The 21,491-nt window shown below is 46.4% G+C and overlaps 1 protein-coding gene across 2 annotated transcripts in view; it reads left to right on the forward strand.

Annotated features, from left to right (window-relative positions):
- Nucleotides 1–2,321: 2,321 nt before the first annotated feature.
- GATA4 (GATA binding protein 4) overlaps nt 2,322–21,491 on the forward strand; it is a gene marked incomplete at both ends in the record, with an annotated part of 41,671 nt that continues 22,501 nt past the window's right edge. For both annotated transcript variants that reach the window (XM_081269876.1, XM_081269877.1), the window contains one exon: nt 2,322–2,934. In XM_081269876.1, the coding sequence (XP_081126002.1) occupies nt 2,322–2,934 (613 nt within the window). The remainder of the gene's footprint in view (nt 2,935–21,491) is intronic.

The raw sequence follows: 21,491 nt of genomic DNA on the forward strand, positions 1-21,491 counted from the left end.
ACTTATTGAAGCCCAGAGACTACTAGGAGGTATTAATTTTTTGCTTTTGTTTTCAAAAATAAATGTTGGTGACCTCAGTTCAATTTTTTTGTATCCATCTTCTAACTAAACTTGATGGAAGGAAATGTGCACCAAACCAATAGTTTATTGTGTATTTTGAAAGCAAATAAAAAAAGCCATTTAGCAGTTACCATGTGTCTAAGTAATTCAGTGCTATTAATTTTATTGTTGTTACTAGTGATGTTGAAAAAAATGGTAGAAAGTATTATATAATTAAGTGTAGTAAAGATTCCACTTTTAGAATTTTTACAATAATAAAAGTAATCATTTATTGTGGCATATATTATGTCTCAGTGCTTTTTATAGTATATTAAAAATCTGTAATAATAGCCAACAGTTATATAGAACTTTCTGTGTGCCTGTTGTAAGACCTTATTATAAATACTTTATGTGTATTCATTTATAATTCATGCTCTTAATTCTCACATTGGCTGTAGGAGACAGAAGCCTTAATATTTGTACTTTGCAGTGAGGAACTGAGGCACAGAGAAGTTAAGTGATTCATCTAAAAGTTATTAATTTACTAAGTGACAGAGCCTAGATTTAATACATGGTTCAGTTAATATCCTCGTAAGTCTGCTGTTGCAATAAAAAGAAACCACTGTGAGAAGCAGCTATCTTTTCTGGAGGAGAGAAATGTGGGTGTCATGGATGGGTTCAAGCTCTTGGAGCCTTATGGACACCCCCCATGCCCTCTAATTGTACTTTGATCTTAGATGAGTTTCAAAAATTTTCAATGCTTCCTTTCCCTCTTTTGTAAAATGAGGGAAGACCCCTTGACTTAGGGTGCAGGATCTGGGAAAAGGACCTGGGGCACAACAGGTGCTTCAGAAAGTGGAGTTCTATGTTTTTAGGAAGAAGAAAAAAACAAAAATCTCTGGCATTATGAAAACAGGATGCTAGGAAGCATACAGTCAAACTCTATGAACTGTGCTTTTCCCAAGCAGATTCACTGGTGTGCTGATTCTGCATATGGGTGGACCTGTGATTCCAGGGGGGGGGGGGGACTGTCCAGTGAATTAGAATGGTTCACTGAGTTGTTCTGTAAAGTGATCTTGTACATTTCTTCTACCCTTTTGGTCCCCATATGCAATCTGTAAAATGTCTAAAATATAACTGTTTGCTATAAACATGTAGCTAGTCTGATTTGACATCCACACAGTATAGTGTGTGGATAAGGGGTTTCATGATCCTTTTTAGAGATTTTGCAGACACAGTTGCTCATTTATAAACATTGAGACTCTACCTCTAGCCTTTTTGTTTTTAAGATTGCAAACAAAACTTTCTTAGGTTACTGGTTTTTATAAAGATTGTCATTGTTTCCCCTCTGACAATCTAAAAGTTCTTGGCCAGGTTTGCTCAAGGAGAAATGGGGGGGGGAGGGGAGGGAGATTTCTTGGGTCCCAGGCATCCCCCTAATCTGAAACTCTCGAATTTATAAAATATTGTAGCAAAAATATGCTTTGAAGAATAAGGTAAAATTAAAGTCCTTCCTAATAAGCGATCCAAAAATAAACGACCTAGATCACAATCAAACTGGTCTAGATCCTCCATGCCCAAGACCCCACTTCCACAGGGCACCCTCCCAGAGGCTTTCGATACCCCACCGCCGGGGCAAAACAAAGGCGGCGGCTGTCCTCGGAACCGCGCGGCCTAGGAAGCCGAGCCTGAGTCGGGCAACTTAGTTTGCAGGGCAGGAGAACCAACTAAGCTTGGGGACGGTGACCTCTGAAAGCTCTGGATGAACCTCTTTTTCTCATTTTGTCCTTCCTCCTTTAGGACCCTGGATGCAGCGAGGCGGAGGAGTCCTCTAGGCCTTCGGAATTGGAGGCTTCCGACTGGCGCTGCGGGTGTTCTGGAGCAGTGCCCAGCGACCCGCGCAGGACCAAGGCCTCCGGACGTGGCGAGTGGGTTACCTGAAGGCGGGTGCCCCCACACCAGCGCCCAGGCACCACCTTGCGTTTTGTGTCGCCCGGAGCGCTCCAGACCTCCAGGCCCCGGGCGGAGAGGCCCCTCCTGCACCACCTTCCGGAACCACCAAAACTGCAATTTTGATTTTCCTGAGTAAACGGGAGCCCTGAGCCTTTGCTCGATGCTGGATTTAATATGCCTACATCTTTGAGGGCCTTGATTTTTTTTCCTTTGGTTTTTAATCATTTTTGTGACAGTCCCTCACACGTCCATTACTAGTCTTGTTGTCTTCTCTCCCCGCGCGGCTCTTTGACCAGCGAGGAGGGCGACGCGAAGAGCTCCCAGGGGCGATGTACCAGAGCCTGGCCATGGCCGCCAACCACGGGCCGCCGCCGGGGGCCTACGAGGCGGGCGGCCCCGGCGCCTTCATGCACGGCGCGGGCGCTGCGTCCTCGCCGGTCTACGTGCCCACGCCGCGGGTGCCTTCCTCGGTGCTGGGCCTGTCCTACCTCCAGGGTGGTGGCGGGGGTGCTGCCACCGGAGCCGCCTCGGGCGGCGGCTCGGGCGCGGCCCCGTCGGGTGCCGCTCCTGGGACACAGCAGGGCAGCCCAGGCTGGAGCCAGGCGGGAGCCGAGGGAGCCGCCTACACCCCGCCACCGGTGTCCCCGCGCTTCTCCTTCCCGGGGACCACAGGGTCCCTGGCGGCCGCCGCCGCCGCCGCCGCCCGGGAAGCCGCGGCCTACGGCAGTGGCGGCGGGGCGGCGGGCGCGGGCCTGGCCGGCCGCGAGCAGTACGGGCGCGCGGGCTTCGCGGGCTCCTACTCCAGCCCCTACCCGGCCTACATGGCCGACGTGGGCGCGTCCTGGGCCGCGGCCGCCGCCGCCTCCGCCGGCCCCTTCGACAGTCCGGTCCTGCACAGCCTGCCCGGGCGGGCCAACCCCGCCGCCCGACACCCCAATCTCGGTGAGTACTGCGGGAGGACCCCGAAAGGGGGCCGGCATCAGGCTGGCTGTCTCCAACCCTCTTGGGAGTGTTGGAGTGTTGGGTGGGGAAGGGTGCTGGAAGCCATCGAGTTTCCAACGCAAGCAAACTGGAAGACATGCCGGTGGGGATGGGCTGTAGGGCGGTAACAAACAAAAAAAAAAAAAAAAAAGAAGCGGAGACAAGCCCAGACCCAGAGTCCGTCCGGCTCCCAGCCCGCGGAGCCTGGGAGGACGGCGCTGGCGACCCGCGGGGTTTCTGCTCCGGTTTCCTCCCCACCCTCCTCAGCCGCCTCAGTGGAGCCCTGATTACACTGGCTTGGACCTGAGATCCAGGCCATTTGGCAGCCCAGTTGGAGGATCCCTCCAGGTGGCAGATGATTTTCCTGTGTGTGGAGGGGTGGGTTTCACGCCGGAAACAGGAGGGACCAGCAAAGGAGACCGCCTGGGGGTGGATTGAACTGGGGTCTGCGCTGGGTGGGTCTTCAGGGCGCTGTGCGGTCGCGCGGTCCCAGGTCCGCAGGGCTGGGATGGGGCCAGACACCTCCGGGCGGTTCTTTATATTTTCCCGGTTAAATAGAGACTTTGCAGCTGCTTCCACACCTTGAACCTCCTCTTCCCCTTTTTAGGCAGGGCTTAGAAATCATGATGGACGCAATTCAGACCTGGGAGGGACTGCAATCAGCCCCACTTCCCGGATTTGTAGATGAATGAATTGATCTCTCGGCCTGGCACTTCGGCTGAGAGAGACAGGGAAGTGGCAACCACTAATTCAAAATGCAAACGACCTCTGGTCTGAGGAATTTCAAGGAGGACTGGAGGATCGGGTTTGAATTGAGCTGGATCTTTGGAGGGAGGGGAAGCCCAGAGAGAAACAAAGTTAACATTTATTGACTACCTACTAAGTGCTAAACCCTTTGCTTTTGTTCTGGCTTTGAAGAGTAAAGTCTACCTCTCCCTGTTTCCAGTATCGAACTGGCTCTTGTAGGGGCACTGGCTTTGAAGACCTTTTAAATTATTCTCTGGCCCTGGGTGGCTCTCTGGGAGTGGGGGTAGGCATCCAAATACACATCCCAGGTAAAGTGATTAACCAAGGACGTGGCGCCGGGGCTGGGGGCTGGGGGCTGGGGGCTGGGGGCTGGGGGCTGGGGCTCCGGCTCCCTGCATCCCCCTTCCCCGCACAGGGAAACCTGATGGCACCCCTGGTGGGGGGAGGAGGGGCCGCACCAATCTCTGCGGGTGGACCTTTGAGATTGTGTGTGGCAGAGTCTCCATATAATGGTGGCTGGAGGGGGGTGTGTAGGGCGCTTCCGCCCTGCATTCTTATTCTCTGGGGTCTCTTCTGAACCCCTTCTGGGGCCTCTGGTTTAAAATAGGATTTAAAATAGGGAGGAATAGCCCCCACAGTCTTCAGGGTGGCACTGGGCGTTTCCTTTGGAACCCCTGTAGTCTTGGAGTGAGAATTTGGTATTTGCTTAAGAAAAAGAAGGAAGATGCAAATCTAAAGACCGGGAGATCTTGGGGACCTCCGAGTTACAGCCTCAGCAGTAGTTACAACACTGTGAGTGCTCACTGTGGGTATTTGGATTTCACTTTGCAAGCCCTCCGCACAGGGAGGTACTGAAGTCCTGGTTCCCCAAATTCCAGGGTCAACAGTGGGAGCTGACCTTTGAGGAGCATCTAGCCAGGACTGCTCCTGGCTTTGACTCAGCTCTGCTCCACCCTTCTTTCAGGAAGCCCCTGGGTTTTCTTTCCTGCCACAGCCAAGAGTTTTAAGTGGTCAAGTTATGAAGGTGCTGTGTTGTCTCTGTAGGAAGGCCAGGCATGTTGGGTTGTTGGCGCTGAGATCTTCAGCGTGTTCTGCTGGTGGGCGGGGCTTACATAAAAGCATTACTTCCTCCAAAAGCAGTGGCCCCTCCCACCCCTTCCCCTTACGGAGAGTGAGCCTAGGGGCCTGGGCCTAACACATGCTAGAGGAGCTCCCCACCCCGAGCTACTCCCCCAGATTCTGTCTCTGCGTGTGGGGTTGCTGGGGGAGGGGCGTCAAACCTGGGGCCTCCTGCTTGCTAGGCAAGCACTTTAACCCTGAACCATATTCCCAGCCCCTTAATGTGTTCTTCCCTCACAAGGTCCTTTGGTCAATGCCTGGTAGCTTAGGTGGCCAACTCCGGTGATGGGAGGAGGAGAATGGTTTCCATGATGCTTGCTGAGAGCTCGGTGGGAGCTAGTGACCACCCACCTCTGAGGTGGCAATACTGAGGTGGCAATACAGTGCGCTGGAAAGAGCACAGGTGTTTGAATTTGGGCAGACCTAGTTTGGGTTCCAGGTGCCCCATGTGATCTCAATCCACCTCCTTTTCTGTAAAATGGGATCATCACGACTACTTTTAATGTTGTCTTAAGTTAGATAAGGTGACACTTGTGATGTATAGTATTTGGCTTTGTCCCTTCATAAATCATGACATTTTATTAAACACACTGTTATGTACAGTGACCAATTTTTCTGTGTCCCCCCCCCCCCCACTGAGGAGATTCCCGGAATTTTTAGTGCTGACCTGAACAGTCTCCAGTGAATAGGATGGTTGGTCATAAGTAGACATGAAATAGGTAAATGACTCCCTGACCTGGTCTAGGGGAATTAGCTGGGAACAAAGAAGAGGAAGCAGAGAAGGTTCTTCCCTCCATGTGAGTGTCTAGAAGTCTTCACCTAAGTGGTGCCATCTGCACTGGGCCTTTTTTTTCTTTTTTAGTTGTAGACCAACACAATACCTTTATTTATTTATCTACCTATGTATTTATTTATGTGGTGCTGAGCTTCGAACCTAGTGCCTCACACGGGCTAGACAAGCGTTTTTACCACTGAGCTGCAACCCCAGCCCTGCACTGGGTGTTGAAGGAGTTGGCCAAGAAAAGAACCTGCAGTTAAAACAAAAACAAAATGAGGGGCTGGGGATGTGGCTCAAGCGGTAGTGCGCTCGCCTGGCATGCATGCGGCCCGGGTTCCATCCTCAGCACCACATACAAACAAAGATTTGTGTCCGCCGAAAACTAAAAAATAAATATTAAAAAATTCTCTCTCTCTCTCTCTCTCTCTCTAAAAAAAAAAAAACAAAATGAAAGAAAGAAAAGAAGAAGATATGTCCTCACTTATCAATATACTGTGTAGTGCCATGAAATAATGCAACATGGCCCGTCTTTTGCTTAAAAATATATTTATTAACACAAGTAAAACCACAAAGACTAATTCAATGAGGAGAAATAAGACTACACCTTTATTTTTCTGTGAAGTATTACCTGCTTTGGTATTAATAGTTAACATCTAGCCAGAGTTCTTACGTTGGTTATTGGAATAAGACAAAAATCAAGATGATAAAAGGCAACAGGGCTATCTGTAAAGCCCTGAACTTAGGTTGGAAGAAATTATTCTGCCCTGACTAATGTATGTGGACTTTAACTCATTCCAAGTTCAATATGAGCAATGACCCTGAAACAATTATTGAAATCCATTAATTAGGCACATAAGTGGAGTTCTGTGACCTTCCTGAGGGCAGGTGTGGAATCTTACTCATATTTAAGTGCCTGGCACATGCTGGGCACTTGACAAATATTTGAGTAGAGATCTGGGAGATATTGCCCCAGTCTCTACCCTGCCCTGGTCAAACCACAGGGAATGGCTGCTTGAGTCCTTTAAGAGGCAAACTGAGAGCCTCTGGGGAGCTTGGGCAGGATGGAGAGAGTCCTGGAAACCTTGGGGAACTGCTGGAGAAAGCAGGGCTCTCAAAGTCTACTGTCTCTTGGGACGCTCTGGGTGAGCAGATACTAGGTCTCAGAACACTGTTGCCCATCACTGTAGTCCTGGAAATGCATCCTGGACACTGGGGGTGTTTGCAGGGAGGATGCATGGTCACATGCCAGTGGAAACATGCAGTCTGTTTTTGCATTTCAAGGGCTGGGATCCGTGTGTGTTGTATAACAGTGGCAGGAGGATTAAATAACCAGTTGTGATGGTCACACTGGTATATACATTTGGCAAAACTCATGGAAATGCAGTCTTAAAATAGTGTATGTACATTACTCCATGGTACAGTTGATGCTCTCAACGAATTAATGTGTGTGTATATTTGAGGCTGAAAAGGAGACTGATATGGAAATTATATGTAAATATGCCTTGAAAGATATAGTGTGGTGGTAGGTGTTCCTGGAAAGGCTAAGGAATATATTTTACTAAGCAATATTAATTCTTTTGTGTCATGGAGAAACAATATTATAATATTCTCAAAGGACCTCAAAATTTTTGAATCATTTGAAAGCTCCATGAAAATAACAATGAAATACAGGTGCGCCAATTTCTTTTAAAAGTTTTGTTCCATTAGGTGCAGGGTGGGGCACTCAAGGTGCTCCAAGAGTTTGTTTATGGCGGAGATCTGTGGAAAATGCTGTAGTGTATTTTGGACCTTTGGGGGATTGCTTATCAATTAAGCCAGTTGCTTTCAGAGCCAGTTCATTTATTTTGTGAGACCAACTCTGAAGTAGCCTGTTTGACTAGAGAACAATTTGTCAGTCTTCAGGAAAACCGAAGTTGTTTAACTTTCCGGTTACCACCCTGAGCAGGTCAGTCAGAGTTGGAACTGGTCTGTGGTGCTAAGTAGAGAACCAATTCAATAAGGAAGGTGTGTTGGGGCCGCCTGGGGCATGTCACTACCCCCAGTGAGACTTGTCACTTGCCCAATTGTGTCCTATCACAAGGTGGGCCACATTTGCTAGGCACTTTCTAAGCACTCAGGTGGAATGATGCACAGGACACAGTTGTAGATAACATTTTCTTCTGTGTCCCCCCTGTATTTTTTTCTTTCTTAAATGTACTAAGAAAACAAACATACTCTAAGGTGTGGGGAAACAGGAACTCTGATACCTGGTTGGCAGTGTAAATTGGTACAACCTTTATGGAGGTCCCTGGTGGTATCAGTCAAGTTACAAAGTCGATAGCCTTGACATAGATTTATTTATTTATTTATTTATTTATTTATTTATTTATTTTGCACCAGGGATTAAATTCAAGGGCACTAAACCACTGAGCCATATTCCCTTTTTTTGTATTTTATTTGGAGACAGGGTCTCAATGAGTTGTTTAGCACCTTGCTTTTTGCTGAGACTCATGATCCTCCTGCCTCAGCCTCCCAAGCTGCTAGGATTACAGGCAAGCACCATGCACAGTTTGACATAGAAATTTTGACTTCTAGGAAGAAATTCGTTCTACAAATAAGCAGCACATATTCATTTCATTACTGTTCATAATAAAAAAAATGTTGGAAATAACCTAAATGCACATAATTAGGGGACTGTTTGTATATATGTGGTACATATGAACCATAAGTGTCATGTAGGCATAAATAATCATGAAGGTCATTAAGGAAGTCGGTAGGATTTTAATAGTGTATAGAGCACCATACTCTGTATAAAAAAGAAGAATAGATTGTTTTCATTTGAAAATACACAAATTATCGTTGGAGATATTCTAGAGATAATTTGTAAAGAATTTGAAGTATGGATGGGGATGTGGCTCAAGCGGTAGCCTGCTCGCCTGGCATGCGTGCAGCCCGGGTTCGATCCTCAGCACCACATACAAAGATGTTGTGTCTGCCGAGAAATAAAAATAAATATTAAAAAATTCATTCTCTCTCTCTCTCTTTAAAAAAAAGAATGAAATTAAAAAAAAGAATTTGAAGTATGAATTTGTGGCTTTGGTGGACTGTGGGGAGGATGAGGATGGGTGAGGGATGAGGCTGGGAAAGGACATTCACATTTGTGCCTTGGAACTTTAAAAAGATTGTAATCATTTTAACTATTTTTGTACTCATTTATGTGCTTCATTGTTAATTTAGTAAATAAGAATACATTTAAAATACAGAGAAGTTAAAATTAGATTGGCTTAAGAATTTTTAATTATCTTATATTTATGTGTACAGTTTAGTAGTGTTATGTATATTCATATTGCTGTGTTAACAGATCTTCAGAACTTTTTTATCTTGCAAAACTGAAACTTAATACTCATTAAAAAATAGCTCCCAACTGGGCATTGTGCTGCATGCCTTTAATCCCAGCTACTTAGGAGACTGAGGCAGGAGCATGGCAAATTTGAGGCCAGCTTGAACAACTTAGTGAGACTCTGTCTTAAAATAAACAAACAAAAATAAAAAGGTCAGGGGATGTAGCTCAGTGGTACAGCTCCCCTAGGTCAATCTCCAATACCTCAGAAAAAGAAAAAAATCACTCCCAATTTCTTCTAGGCCCTCAGTCCCTAGAAACTCCCATTCTGCTCTCTGTCTTTATGCAGTTGATTAGCTACTTCATGTACATGAAATCATACAGAATTTGTTCTTTTTTTTTTTTTTTTAAGATAGAGAGAGGAGAGAGAGAGAGAGAGAATTTTTTAATATTTACTTCTTAGTTCTCGGCCGACACAACATCTTTGTTTGTACGTGGTGCTGAGGATCGAACCCGGGCCGCACGCATGCCAGGCGAGCGCGCTACCGCTTGAGCCACATCCCCAGCCCCAGCATTTGTTCTTTTGTGTTTCAATTAACAGAATGTCTTCAAAGCTCATCTACACTGTAGTATGTGCCAATTTCCTCTTTAAGGCTGAATCTATTTTACTGTAGTATAGAGCACATTTTGTTTGCACATTCATGCATAGGTGGACTCTTGAGCTGCTTCACCTCTTGCTCTTGTGAACAATACTGCATATATACATGGGTATGGAGGTACCTTTAGAGTTTGTTTTGTTTTTGGGGATTGAATGCAGAGGTGCTTTACTGCTGAGCTACATCCCTGTCCTTTTAATTTTTTATTTTGAAGCAGGGATTCACAAAGTTTCTGAGGCAGGCCTCAAACTTGCAATCCTCCTTCCTCAGCCTCCTGAAGTGCTGGGATTACAGGTGTGCTCCACTGCACTGGTCTGAACCTTTGGAATTTTGAAGAATGTGAATGTTATTACCTATTTTTGAAAACTTATTAAGCCAATTAAGTTTTTAAAAACAGGCCTATATTATTCATGAATCTACTTCCTGATAGTCTGTCTCCTGGTTTTTGTTTTTGTTTTTTAATTTTTTTAAATTTTTTATTTTTTTCAAAGAGAGAGTGAGAGGAGAGAGAGTGAGAGAGAGAGAGAATTTTTAATATTTATTTTTTAGTTCTCGGTGGACACAACATCTTTGTTGGTATGTGGTGCTGAGGATCGAACCCGGGCCGCACGCATGCCAGGCGAGCGTGCTACCGCTTGAGCCACATCCCCAGCCCCGTGTTTTTGTTTTTTTTAAAGAATTTTCTATTTAGTGTTTATAGATACACAGGAAAAGTGCTTTAAGACATAGATTGATGTTTATTGAATTTGTTTATTGAATGTGTATTGAATTTTTACCTGTTCTCTTGTAAATTCCTTGGGAGTCCTTGGTCCTAAAAATGTCTTCAAGAACCTTCCAGATGAACACCATCCTTACCTGTAATCCTGAATTTAGCTTTTGATTTTGCTTAATCACCAGGATGCTGTTTTACTAAGGGGGGGGGGGGGGATTCTGTCTCCTGATCTCAGTTTATAGCAGCAGCAGATAAGTCAGCGATTGTCAGATGCCCCCACCCTTACACCCGTGAACTTCCTGAGGTCCCCTTATGGGCACAACACTCACCTTCTGGTCCAGTGACCTCTCCTTTTGGGAGTTGACCCTCAGGCTATTCTGGGGTCGGAACTTGCTGGAAAACCACTAACCTAGTTGGTGATTCTTTTAAACCATATTTTTATCCCTGTCCTTTTAAACAATGAAGTTGGACCGAATTTTAGAGCGAAAGCCGTTGCCAATGCTGCTTCAGTTTGCAGAAGAAAGACAAAGGGGTGCTAGTTTTTCCTTGCCATGTTCTAGAAGAAAGCAGTCCTTTCAGGCAGCTTTAAGAACTTGAAGGGACCTAATTGACCTTTGATAGGCCATGTCACACTTCATGGATGGAGTTCTCCACATTTTATTGGTTATCTATATTGCTATTCCTTTGTCACTTCCTAAAGACAGGAGAATGAGTGGGATGATAATAGGGATAGTCTCAAATGTGCTTTAATTTACAAAAAATAAATGTCTAGTTTGGGTACTTTAATGTTTGGATCCCAGCTAACAACCTGGTACTCTAGCCCGTTGTGGGGAATAAGTTGGTCCTTTGTCACCAGTGAGGAAATCATCAGTGATAGGGACTTCCAAGCCTTTCCTGGAGAGGGGGGTATGATGATCTCCTTTGTTCTGGAGGGAAACAGATACTCAGAAAGATGAACTGATCTGCTCACAGGGAGTGAGCAACAGCTCCAGCTCAGAATCGCGGGAAACCCAGCCTCTGGGGTCGTGCCACCCACTCTCCCTCACTTCACATTTGCCACATTGAAGGTGAGGCCTGGTCCTTCAGAACCACCAGATATGAGGGGCTAGAGGCTCCTTCTCCCCCCAGCTCCACCCCCAGCGGCTCGCAGCCTCCCATCCAGTGCGGGTGTGGTCTCCCTTGAGTACCTTTCAGTGAATGCAGTGGCAGGAATCCCAGGAATTGCACCAACTTCCTCCTCAGCCTCTGGATCCTGGTGTGCAGGGAGTTGGAGAGAGGTTCCCTGAACTCAAACCCTCCACCCTGGAGGATTCTCCCAACTCTAGGGAGACAGTTGTCTGCTTATGGGAGCAAACCATGTGGCTCTCTCCAAATCGCCTTTCCTGAAAGCAGGCTGTAATCTCCCCTATTTTTGCTTTTCAGAGAAAGGAGGAGAAAACTGTGATAATTCTGATCTTAATAAAGATGAGCATAAGGCATGGATCAAGACTGACTAAAACCCCAGGCAGAAGGGCCCTGGGGAACTGGCTTGAGCGAACCCAGTAGCCAGTCAGTGGAAGTTTTCTTCTTTCTGGCAGGTGGCCGGTGGTTTTATCTATTACTGCTCTGTAATCAGAATTGAGCGGGATAGTCCAGCTTCTTATCTGAATGGAGGGAAGTTGGTTTTCTGGCCTTCTGCATTTTGCAGGAGCCCAATAATTGACTTGATGTTTTAAAATATCTTTTCCCCTATAAAGATGCAGGTAGTCCAGGCAGGGAAGCCATTCTGTGTCTGTAGTTATTAAAAAGCCTCTGCAGGTGGAATTTGAGTCTTTCACTCTGAATTGAATGATCATGGATAAATATACATTGTTTTGGAGAATGAGAAATTAAGAAGTCACCACTCAAATTTGCTGGGAAATTTTAAGGATGATTAGACCATGGGCTTTGGGATCCCCCAATTGCAGAGCTAGTTTTGCTTCTTAGAATTGAGTCCTTAAATTATTTTTTCAACTTCTTTTTTTTTTTTTTCTTTCTCTTTCTCTCCCATTTTAAATCTCCATTTCTACCTCCAGAAATCTAGTCAAACTTTATCACCTCTGTTTGGAACGGATCGATAGCAACTGGTGAGCAGGTTAATTATAATCGCAGAATAAACGCTGAAGTCTCAAAGTTCACCACTTTTGCAATGTTTTCAAACCCCTCCAGGACCATGCCAAGAGGCGCTCATTGACCTGTTCTAAGCAGGTGTGGGAGTTTGAACCAGGGGCAGGCAATCGGATCTGATTCAGGACAACTCAATTTGGTTTCTTATCTGGAGCTTTTCCTATCTTACGATGTCTGTCATTTCAGATAAAAAAAGTTCATCAATTGAGCTGGGAAATGGCAAGTTACATTTTCTTCTGATAAAAGTTTTCTAGTTGTTGTTTTATCAGGTTAGGTTGAAATCATATGTGTCTCTGTCAAGGTCTGCAATGACCTTTTCAGATATTTTATCAGGTATTAGGTGAAGGAGACCTTTTTTTTTTTTCCTTTCTTTTCTTCGACCTAGGAAAGAATGACCTGACTTCTAAGATCATAAATCAAACCAGGTAAAGAGAGGCAATAATACAAGTTGCCCCTCAAAATTGAGTAGGCGGGGAAAGACAAACAACAAATAAAACTTGTCCCTAGCACATAGCGAGAACTTAACTTGACCCTAAATAAAGAATGTGGTTCCCACAGAGTGCACAGTAAATAGGAAAAGACTGCTTATTTGAAAAGGAAAATGTTTTCCAGGCAAAGATGGCTTCAGAAAAACAAGTAGTGTTTTTTTTTTAATAGTATCATTAAAACTTTAATTATCCTTCTATTAAACTCAATGCATGTTTAATATGGCAAAATGAAACACTTGGATGAACCAGTGTGCAAATAGTTGGTAATCTTACCATCACAAGATAATCACACTAGGCATTAATCCTTGACTTTCCACTTAACCATCCCTATGTAGGCATGTGTGTATCTATATTTTTAAATAGTCATAAAAGTTACTGTTTAAAGTCACTCAGCACCAAAGACAATTTCTCTGAGATTAGTGAGCCAGACTGGCTCCCAAAGACTGATCCATTCAATAAAGCAAAATTGGGAATTGATTGAGGGAGCTGTTAATAATAGATGATCAAATGGGAAAGGTATGTGTAAAAAAAGATGTTTTTTCGTCTTAAGAGTATATAAACTCTTATATTGCCAACTTAGAGTGTCCTTTGGGTTTCAGAGACTTAAGCATGTAAACTAAGCATGAATTCTACCTCTGAGCTACACCCCTGGCTGTTTATAAGCTTTAAACTGGTGCCTCTTGAAGTGAGGGTTGCAGGCCGTTTGACTTTGGATGCAGTGCTGGCTGGGTCATGTGAGCTGTAGCTGGCAACCTGCAACTAAGAAGGGGAACAGGAGCCCAGCAGCTCCAGGAGGGGATGGCTCATCTGTCTGCTGAGGAAACCTGGGATCTGTCCGTGCCCTCGCTTTCCTGCTGTATGATTTTGGGTTACTCAGCAGACCTCTCTTTGCTGGAATATCTGTGTTTTTAAGAGGAGGAAATCAATCCAGACACAGAAATGGTGAGAAAGGCTGCTGTAGAACTCTTTGGAGATATTTAAAATCCAGCATCCCTCAGGAGAACCGCTCAGGTTGACAGCATCTTTGCCCAGACCATAGCCACCATATTAACACTGACCTCTGTGAGCCTGCTGGACAGTAAACCTGAATCCACATCATCTGTGTCAGACAGGTTTGTGTGGCTACCTGACTCATTAAGCAACAGTAGCTGTGATGTCTTGGGCTTCATGGACTAATTTTGTCCACTAAAATATAAAAATCAGTCTTGGGAAATCATGACTTCAGAGTGTCAGTTTGGTTTCTGGATAAGCTTATTCAGTGTGGGAGGTTCTAGGAAGCTGTGGAGATTCAATAGAGGGCCGTGCTGGTTACAAAGGCCAGCACCAGACACATCCTTTTCTTCTGCCCACTTCCTGTGAGCCACACACTTGGGCTGTGGAGATAAAAAACGAGCAAGATGCTCTCTGAATCACAGCAGTGTAGACCTGGCACAGAAATGGAGTGAGTGTGCAGGCCCAGGGCAGTCTGAAGATCTGCAGGGGACAAATCTGCGTTACTGGGAGCCCTTGGGATACCCTAGAAGCCTAGACCTGTCTTGGTGCTAGAAGGTGAGTCCAGGCTTGCTGGAAGGACACTGGTCAGTGGAGTCCTGAGAACTGAGTTGGGGTTTGCATGGGGAAGTATCAGCAGAGGACAGGGCGGGAGGCTGGCTCTTGTGCAGCCTCTCGTGGAGCCTTCAAGGCTGGGAAGCAAACAGAGCCTTCAAAATAGCTCCCACCTGGCCTGGGAGAGTTAGAAGACATGGAAGTAGAGCAGGATCCAGTAGCACATGGGATCATAGCTGAGATTGTGAGGTAGAGATGCACAGTGGCTCTTGCTGTCTCCTTCAGGGCAATGACCGCCTTCCCCTGCCTTGCCCCACCCCTCCATCACAGCAAAACTGGTGCAGATGGAGCCCCGTGCTCCAAGTGCATCTGAAGGGAGTTACACGTCCACACCCTGGCACAGGCAGCCGTATCATTGGTAACAGTGGACACACAGGTTGGTGTGAGGTGCAGCTCCTGGTGTTCAGGCTGAGAGGGAAGAGGGGACAAAACTCCAGGCCCATTTCAGCCCTCCAACGTGGATCCCCACCATGGAATGCAGGAGGGGTATGTTTAGTCTGACCCAGGCCGCAGAGTGTCTTGTAAACCCCTTTTCTTGTGCTCTCTCTGGGGGTGTAGGCGGTGAGAGTGGCCTTGAATAGGAATATCAAGATTTACAGAGGAAAACTGTGCAAGTCCTTCTCACCAGGCCCCATGAGGTGCATTCACCAGAGCAGCTGCCCCAGGGGATTTAGAGGTGAAGCTGGAGGGCTCCAATTCACCTGGCTTTCTTATTTTGAGTCTATTACTCTCCTTTAAGTTCAATTCTTGCCATTTATTTATTTATTTTGCAGCGCCAAGGTTTGAACCCAGGGCCTTGTGCATGCTAGGTGAGCACTCTATCACTGAGATACAACTCTAGCCCCAATTGTTGCCCTGTAAACCAATTTTTTTAATATAGAAAATTTAAATGTGCAAAAGTAGAGCATAGAAGATCCATCCTCCAGCTTCAACAAAGATTAATTAATGACTGGCTGTTTACCTATGCCCCCAATCACTGTTCCCCTGTTAGTACTCTTTTAAAGCAAAAATCAGACGACACATCCTTGCATCTTGTATGTCTCTCTAAGAGATGTGTGGACTGTTTTTAAAAATATAACCCAAGTGCCATATTATCACTTTGAAACAAATTAACTGTCACTTTTTAAAAATCACTAAATATCCAGTGCACAAATTTCCATTTGTCTAATTTTCTTTCTTGTTAAAATTAGTATCTCAGTGACACTGTAAGTTGTCTCTGTTGATAATGACTCTTAAGTGTCTTTTAGTCTCTAGGTTTCCTTAATTTTCTTGTCATGTGTTTGCCAAAAAATCAAAGCTTTTCCTGGAGAGCCTCCGAAGACTGGATCTTGTTGTGTGTCCCTGTCCCGTTTTTCACATAAACCTGCAGTTGGAAAACTGAGCCTAATCAGGTGCAGGTCTGCACTGCCATTGAGTGCTGTGGGCTGGATCCATAGTTTTGTGAGAGTCACAAATGGTGCTATTATAATGCTTTCATTCCTTCTTCATTTATTAGCTGAATTCTTTATAACGACAAACAGATTTCAACTTACAGAATATTTGCTTGTCCTGAGGTACAGTTTGGGTAGAACAGTCAGGATAAATGCTTGCTGTTTTCACTTTACTTTTTCATTTTCAAAATAATGAGTCTGTTCCCTAGCATCCTGTGTTAGTCAGCCTTCTGTTGTATCCCCCATACTTGGGAGCTGTGCTCCCCTGTCCAGCAACTGGCTCCCTTGTAGGGGCAGTAAGGAGCCAGAGAAGGAAGACCTTAAGATCAGGCAGAGGAGTTTGGGCTTTGTGAATAGAGGGCAGGTGCAACTAAAGCTTCCAGGTGGGATTATGTGCACAGCGGGGGAGAAGGGTGTGAGACTGGCAGCTGGTGTGGAGGCTGAGGCAGGTTCAGCCGGAGGCAGATTCAGTGGGGCAGGCAGCAGAGTGTCTAGCCTGGCAGTAAGTGATGGCGGTGGAATAGAAGGAAGGGCACAGGGAAATCTCCAGGGCAAACTGGGTATGAAGACCACGGTCAGTATGTTTCTCTTGGCCATAGGGTGGGGAGGATGAGCCGCGGCAGCATGTGTGAGACCCCTTCCTGTGCCTCTGCATCTCCAGTTTATGCGTTCTGGGGATGGGTCATCTTGACACTACTGCCCAGGACTGGCACCTGCATTGGCTGAATTTCCTTTGGATCCTGGGCTGTCCTTCCCTGTTGTCATGGAAAGTGTAACTCCTGTCACTGGGAAACCCTCTACTTGGCCTACACAGGGTGGGGTGAGGAAGGGGCATATGCTATAGAAATGGGACCCTGTATCATGGTGAATCCTGTATTCAGAGGCTGATTGTCATGTGGCCCTGGCCAGTGTCACCTCACTTTTGTGGGATTCTGCTGCCCCTCAGGGACTCAGACCCATATTTTCCCAGATGCTTAACTTATTGGGTTGAAAATGTTTGCAGGAACTTTTGAATGAGGAGCTGAGTACTTTTTTTTTTTAATAGATTGTAGAAATTAAAAAATAATTTTTCACTTCCCAGTCCAATTCATACCTCCTTCTTGGCCCAAGGACAGGGAATCTGACTAAGCGCCTGCTGTCCAGCAGTCTTCCTGGTTGATGGCACAGGCTGGGGAAAAATGGCCCTTCTGGGGAGGCCAATGTGGCCTCTTTTTGACAGGTTTGTTACTGGGAGAACAAACTACTGTATTTCTGGTAAGTCCCTTGGCATTAGGCTTGGGCGAGTCTTGGTCTTGTTGGGATGGCCAGGATGAGAGGAACTTCCCAGCCTGGCTCTGGACTCTACAGGTTAGGATTACCTCTGTCATGGTGCTTAGGAACATGGACTTGGAACCCTGGCTCTCAGGAAGTGCTGGACTATCTGCATCTGACTGTCCATCTTTTCTTTCTACCTCATAATTCTATAACGGCTTCTTATGCAAGCTCTCTGTCTCTTGTTCTCTCTCAGTGGACTGTGGAAGAACTGGAAGCAAAAAGGGGCTGAATCAAAGACCACAAGGTCACACTGTATCTTAGTAGCTAAGAGCAAGGCAGAAGGTGGACCTTATAAATGTCTGAACACTGAGGTTAGGTTTCTCATCCGAATCTCTGTGGGCATCTCTGCAGGCAGCTTCACACATGTCTCCAGGCAGAATTCCTGAGAATAAGCCCAGGGCCCGTAACACGGCCCTTCACCAAGCCAGTCTTTTTATTTGGATTATCATTCTGGAGACTGCACGTGTTTCTAGGGCAGGAATTAGACCTTACTTCATTTGGGGGTCTGTAATACAATTGCCTAGGAAATTTCAGATAAATGTCCATTAACTAAAAAGATAAAGTCTAGGATGCATCCTAAAGCAGATGCTTTGGTCCCATGTTTGTGCTGTATGAATAGCTCTACCAAGTCACTTCCAAGGGAGGAGAGGATCTGTGCTTGTGAAAGGGGCCCCTAAGGCACAAGTTCAGAGATGAGACTGTCTGGATTCTTGGTCAGTATCACAGGGAGAGGAACCCTGAAGAGAGGTGGCGGCAGATTGAAGGAGTGTAAGAACTCTGCAAAGGCGCCACAACCCAAGCTACGAGGCGAGCGGAGAGCATGAACTGCCCTGGCACTTTCTCAAATGTAATAGAAGGAGACAGGGCACCTGGAGGTGGGACCAGCTCTTTGGGTGAGATGGGTGGCCATGAGCTTATCATTGCCTCTGTCTGAAACCCTGAGAAGGGGAGAGAGCCCCCAGGGCAGTGAGGAGATGCTATGAGGGCAGAGGAGGGACTCTGCAGAGCTGGCTTCCAATAAAGATGGGGGTGGGGTGCAGGTGTGTGGGCAGCAGCAACACACCAGTGACAGAGGAGCCGGAAAGGAAGCTGAGAAGAATGGTTATATGCTCCCCGTGTGCTCACCGTGTTTAACTTTGTCGAAACGTCCTGGGCCCATTCCTTTTTCCCAAGGTGCCCTGCTGAGCTAGAATGGTGCCTTCTTAGCCTTCCAAAGGATCTCCCTAACCGGGTGCATTGGTGTACACTGTAATCCCAGTGACTCTGAAGGCTGAGACAAGAGAATCGAAAGTTCAGTGTCAGCCTCAGCAACTTAGTGAGACCCTGTCTCAAAATAAAAAATAAAAAGAGCCAGAGGATGTACATAGCTCGGTGGTAAAGTACCCTGGGTTCAATCCCCAGTACAAAAAAAATAAAAAACAACAGGAAAAAAAAAATAGGGCTCCTGCAAAGCCTTCACCTCCTGCCAACGTTCTGGGCCTAGAGCCAGATCTGCTACAGTCTCTCCCTGCCAGTTTATAGAGAGCTGGAGTTTTTACCCAGCAAGCTCTCCTGTCCTGCTGAGCACATAAGTCCACTGCTTTTCTGTTCCTATGTGGAGCAGGGTCCCGAGCTCCTTAGCCTCTGGAGAGACCTGGAGAGAGTTGTCACTGCTCTCAGCCTCATCATAACAAACGCGTAGGAGCTCAAAGAGCCCCTGTAGACACAAACTCTCCATCAGTTGTGTTTAAAGGGTGTAAGTGCCTGTTGATTTTGGAGGCTAGTCTCTCCCTGCCTGAAGTGCTTCACAGAAGTGACAAGACACTTTCCTTTGGGGAATGTTGATATTAAGTTTCCTGCCCCGTGTAAACACAACTCCAGGAATGGCATTAATAATGGGGACCCTGTCCCTGAGCAGAGCTGTGGGGCCAGAGTGGGTGGTGGGGAGCAGGAAGAAGAGGGAGGGGAGCACTGGCCAAATGGACCATAGAACTATCTGCGCACTAGAGGGTGGACCCATGAGCCAGGCTCCCTTGGGCTTCTATTCCTCATTGGCTTCTATTCCTCACTGGGACCTACAGCGTTTTATTGTTTGGCAGCTGAGAAAGGAGAGGAAGGAGAGTCTTGTGGCTGAGGAGCCAGTTCAGGTAGAGACACCTCATCTAAAATTCTGACTTCTTCTTATAATATCCCCCAGTTTTCGCATCAATAAAATTGAATAGAGAGCTGGAGATGTAGCTCATTGGTAGAGCACTTGCCTAGCATGCACAAGGGTGGGTTCTATCCCTACTACTGAAAACAAATTTAAATAGAAATTGCTTTTTTTTTGGGGGGGGTTATTGTATTAGTGTTAATAGGCATAATACATGGCATGCAGTATCTATATGTGTTAGCCATCAGTCACTAAGTCACTAGAGATGTTATTTAAAATAGGATCTTTTTGGTTCCACTAATAAAGGGTTAGGGTGTAGAGAAGTCTGCCAGGATGAACCAATGAGGGTTTTGTGTATGCATTAGAATTTGCCTGGGCATGGTGGTACACACCTGTAATCCCTCAATTGGAGTGTGTGCTGAGGCAGGAGAATTGCAAGTTCAAGGTCAGCCTCAGTAACTTAGTGAGACTCTGTTTCAAAAAAAAAAAAAAAAAAAGGTGGGGGTGCTGGGCTTGTGGCTCAGTGGTAGAGCACTATGCCTAGCATGCATAAGGCACTGGGTTCAATCCCCAGCACCTCATATAAAAATACTAAATAAAGGTATTGTGTCCACCTACAAATATATATATTATGTATAGAAAGAGGCAGGGTCGGGGCAGGGCTGGAGATATAGCTCAGCAGTAAGTTGGAAAGCATCCCTGGGTTCAATCTCCAGTACCAAAGCGTTGTTTTTTTTTTTTTTTTTCCTTTGAATCAGTCCAATGCACGGGGCTGGGTGATGGACTTACTGTCTATAATTCCTTCTTCATGGGGGGATACGTGGATGTAAGCAGAAGCTAATTGGGATTATAGAGGCCTGAAGAATGATTTTTTTTTAAACTGTAGAACATTGTAAAGATCCTCCCAAGGGAATTGGGACCAGTTGTCTACCTCCAGTAAGGTCTGAACAAAAGGAAGATGAAGCGACTTGAGCGGAACCAGAAGGCAGCAGGATGGTGTGGTTCAGCTGTGGGTGTGTGGGTTCCCAGCAAGCCCTCTCCAGGCTGGACTGTGGGACTCTAACAGGGAGGGAGACCTCCTTCCAGCTCGCACTACTTCAAGGGAGGCTTTTCCAGGCTCCAGGTCAAGCAGCGCTGATGGTTAATGTCATCGTGGTGCTAAGTGTGTTTGCTGAAAAGATTGAGGCAAGTCTTCTGCCTCGTGAACTTCTTCCTAGGAATGCATCTGACCCACGGTGGCTGCTGGATTCTGAGCAGATCTGGAGGATCTGAAGATGGGGGGGAGGGCTCCTTATCAGTTGAGTGGTTGGGGTTTTTAAGAAAATTACTGAACCTGAGTTTTCTATCACTGATGTTTTTGAATCAGGATCCAGTTTTCTGGTGCCTCTGTCTCCACTGCAAGTGTGGTCTGGACTTGCTGACCACCTTGGAGGAGCCACAGGGGCCAGTCTAGGCCTCAGTTCCTTGGTAAAAATGAGTGAATTGGAACCAGCTGCCTCTTAGCCAGTGGCTCCTTCCAACCCTGCATCTCAGACAGTCAGGAGGGAAAAGACTGTGAGGGGATGTTCTGACAGCACTACCAAGAAGAGGGACAGAGTGTGGACAGGAGATGGTGCTGTTACTCTGAGGAACAGAGGTTTGATGGCCATATGAAAGGGCCCAAGGATAGCAGGCTGGCAGAGGGACAGGCATGAGAATGACGCTGGTGAGATCCTCAGGCCTTCGCTGGGCTGCTGGCTGAGCAGTTTGGTGAGAGGGGCCCCGGTGAGCATGCTTCGGGTCTATGGTGCTCCCTGCTGTCCTTGGCATGGCGTCACTTATTCCCAGGTGACTGTCACTGGGGCAGGAGTTGCAGTGTCCACTGGCAGGTGAAGAAACCAAGGTTAAAAGAACCTGCCCAAGACCACCAAAGGGCTGGCATGGTGGTACCCAGGCCAGCCTGATCTCCTGGCTGATGCCCTTCTCACTCCCTTGTGTCAGCTGCCCCCAGGAGTTTCCCTGGCTGGATCAGCAAATGGGAGCCGCAGTGGTTTGACTGGTTTATTTCACTGATACATTTATTCATAATATTCTA

The sequence above is a fragment of the Spermophilus citellus genome (genome assembly GCF_964194105.1).
Source record: "Spermophilus citellus genome assembly, chromosome: 16".
Taxonomy (NCBI): domain Eukaryota; kingdom Metazoa; phylum Chordata; class Mammalia; order Rodentia; family Sciuridae; genus Spermophilus; species Spermophilus citellus.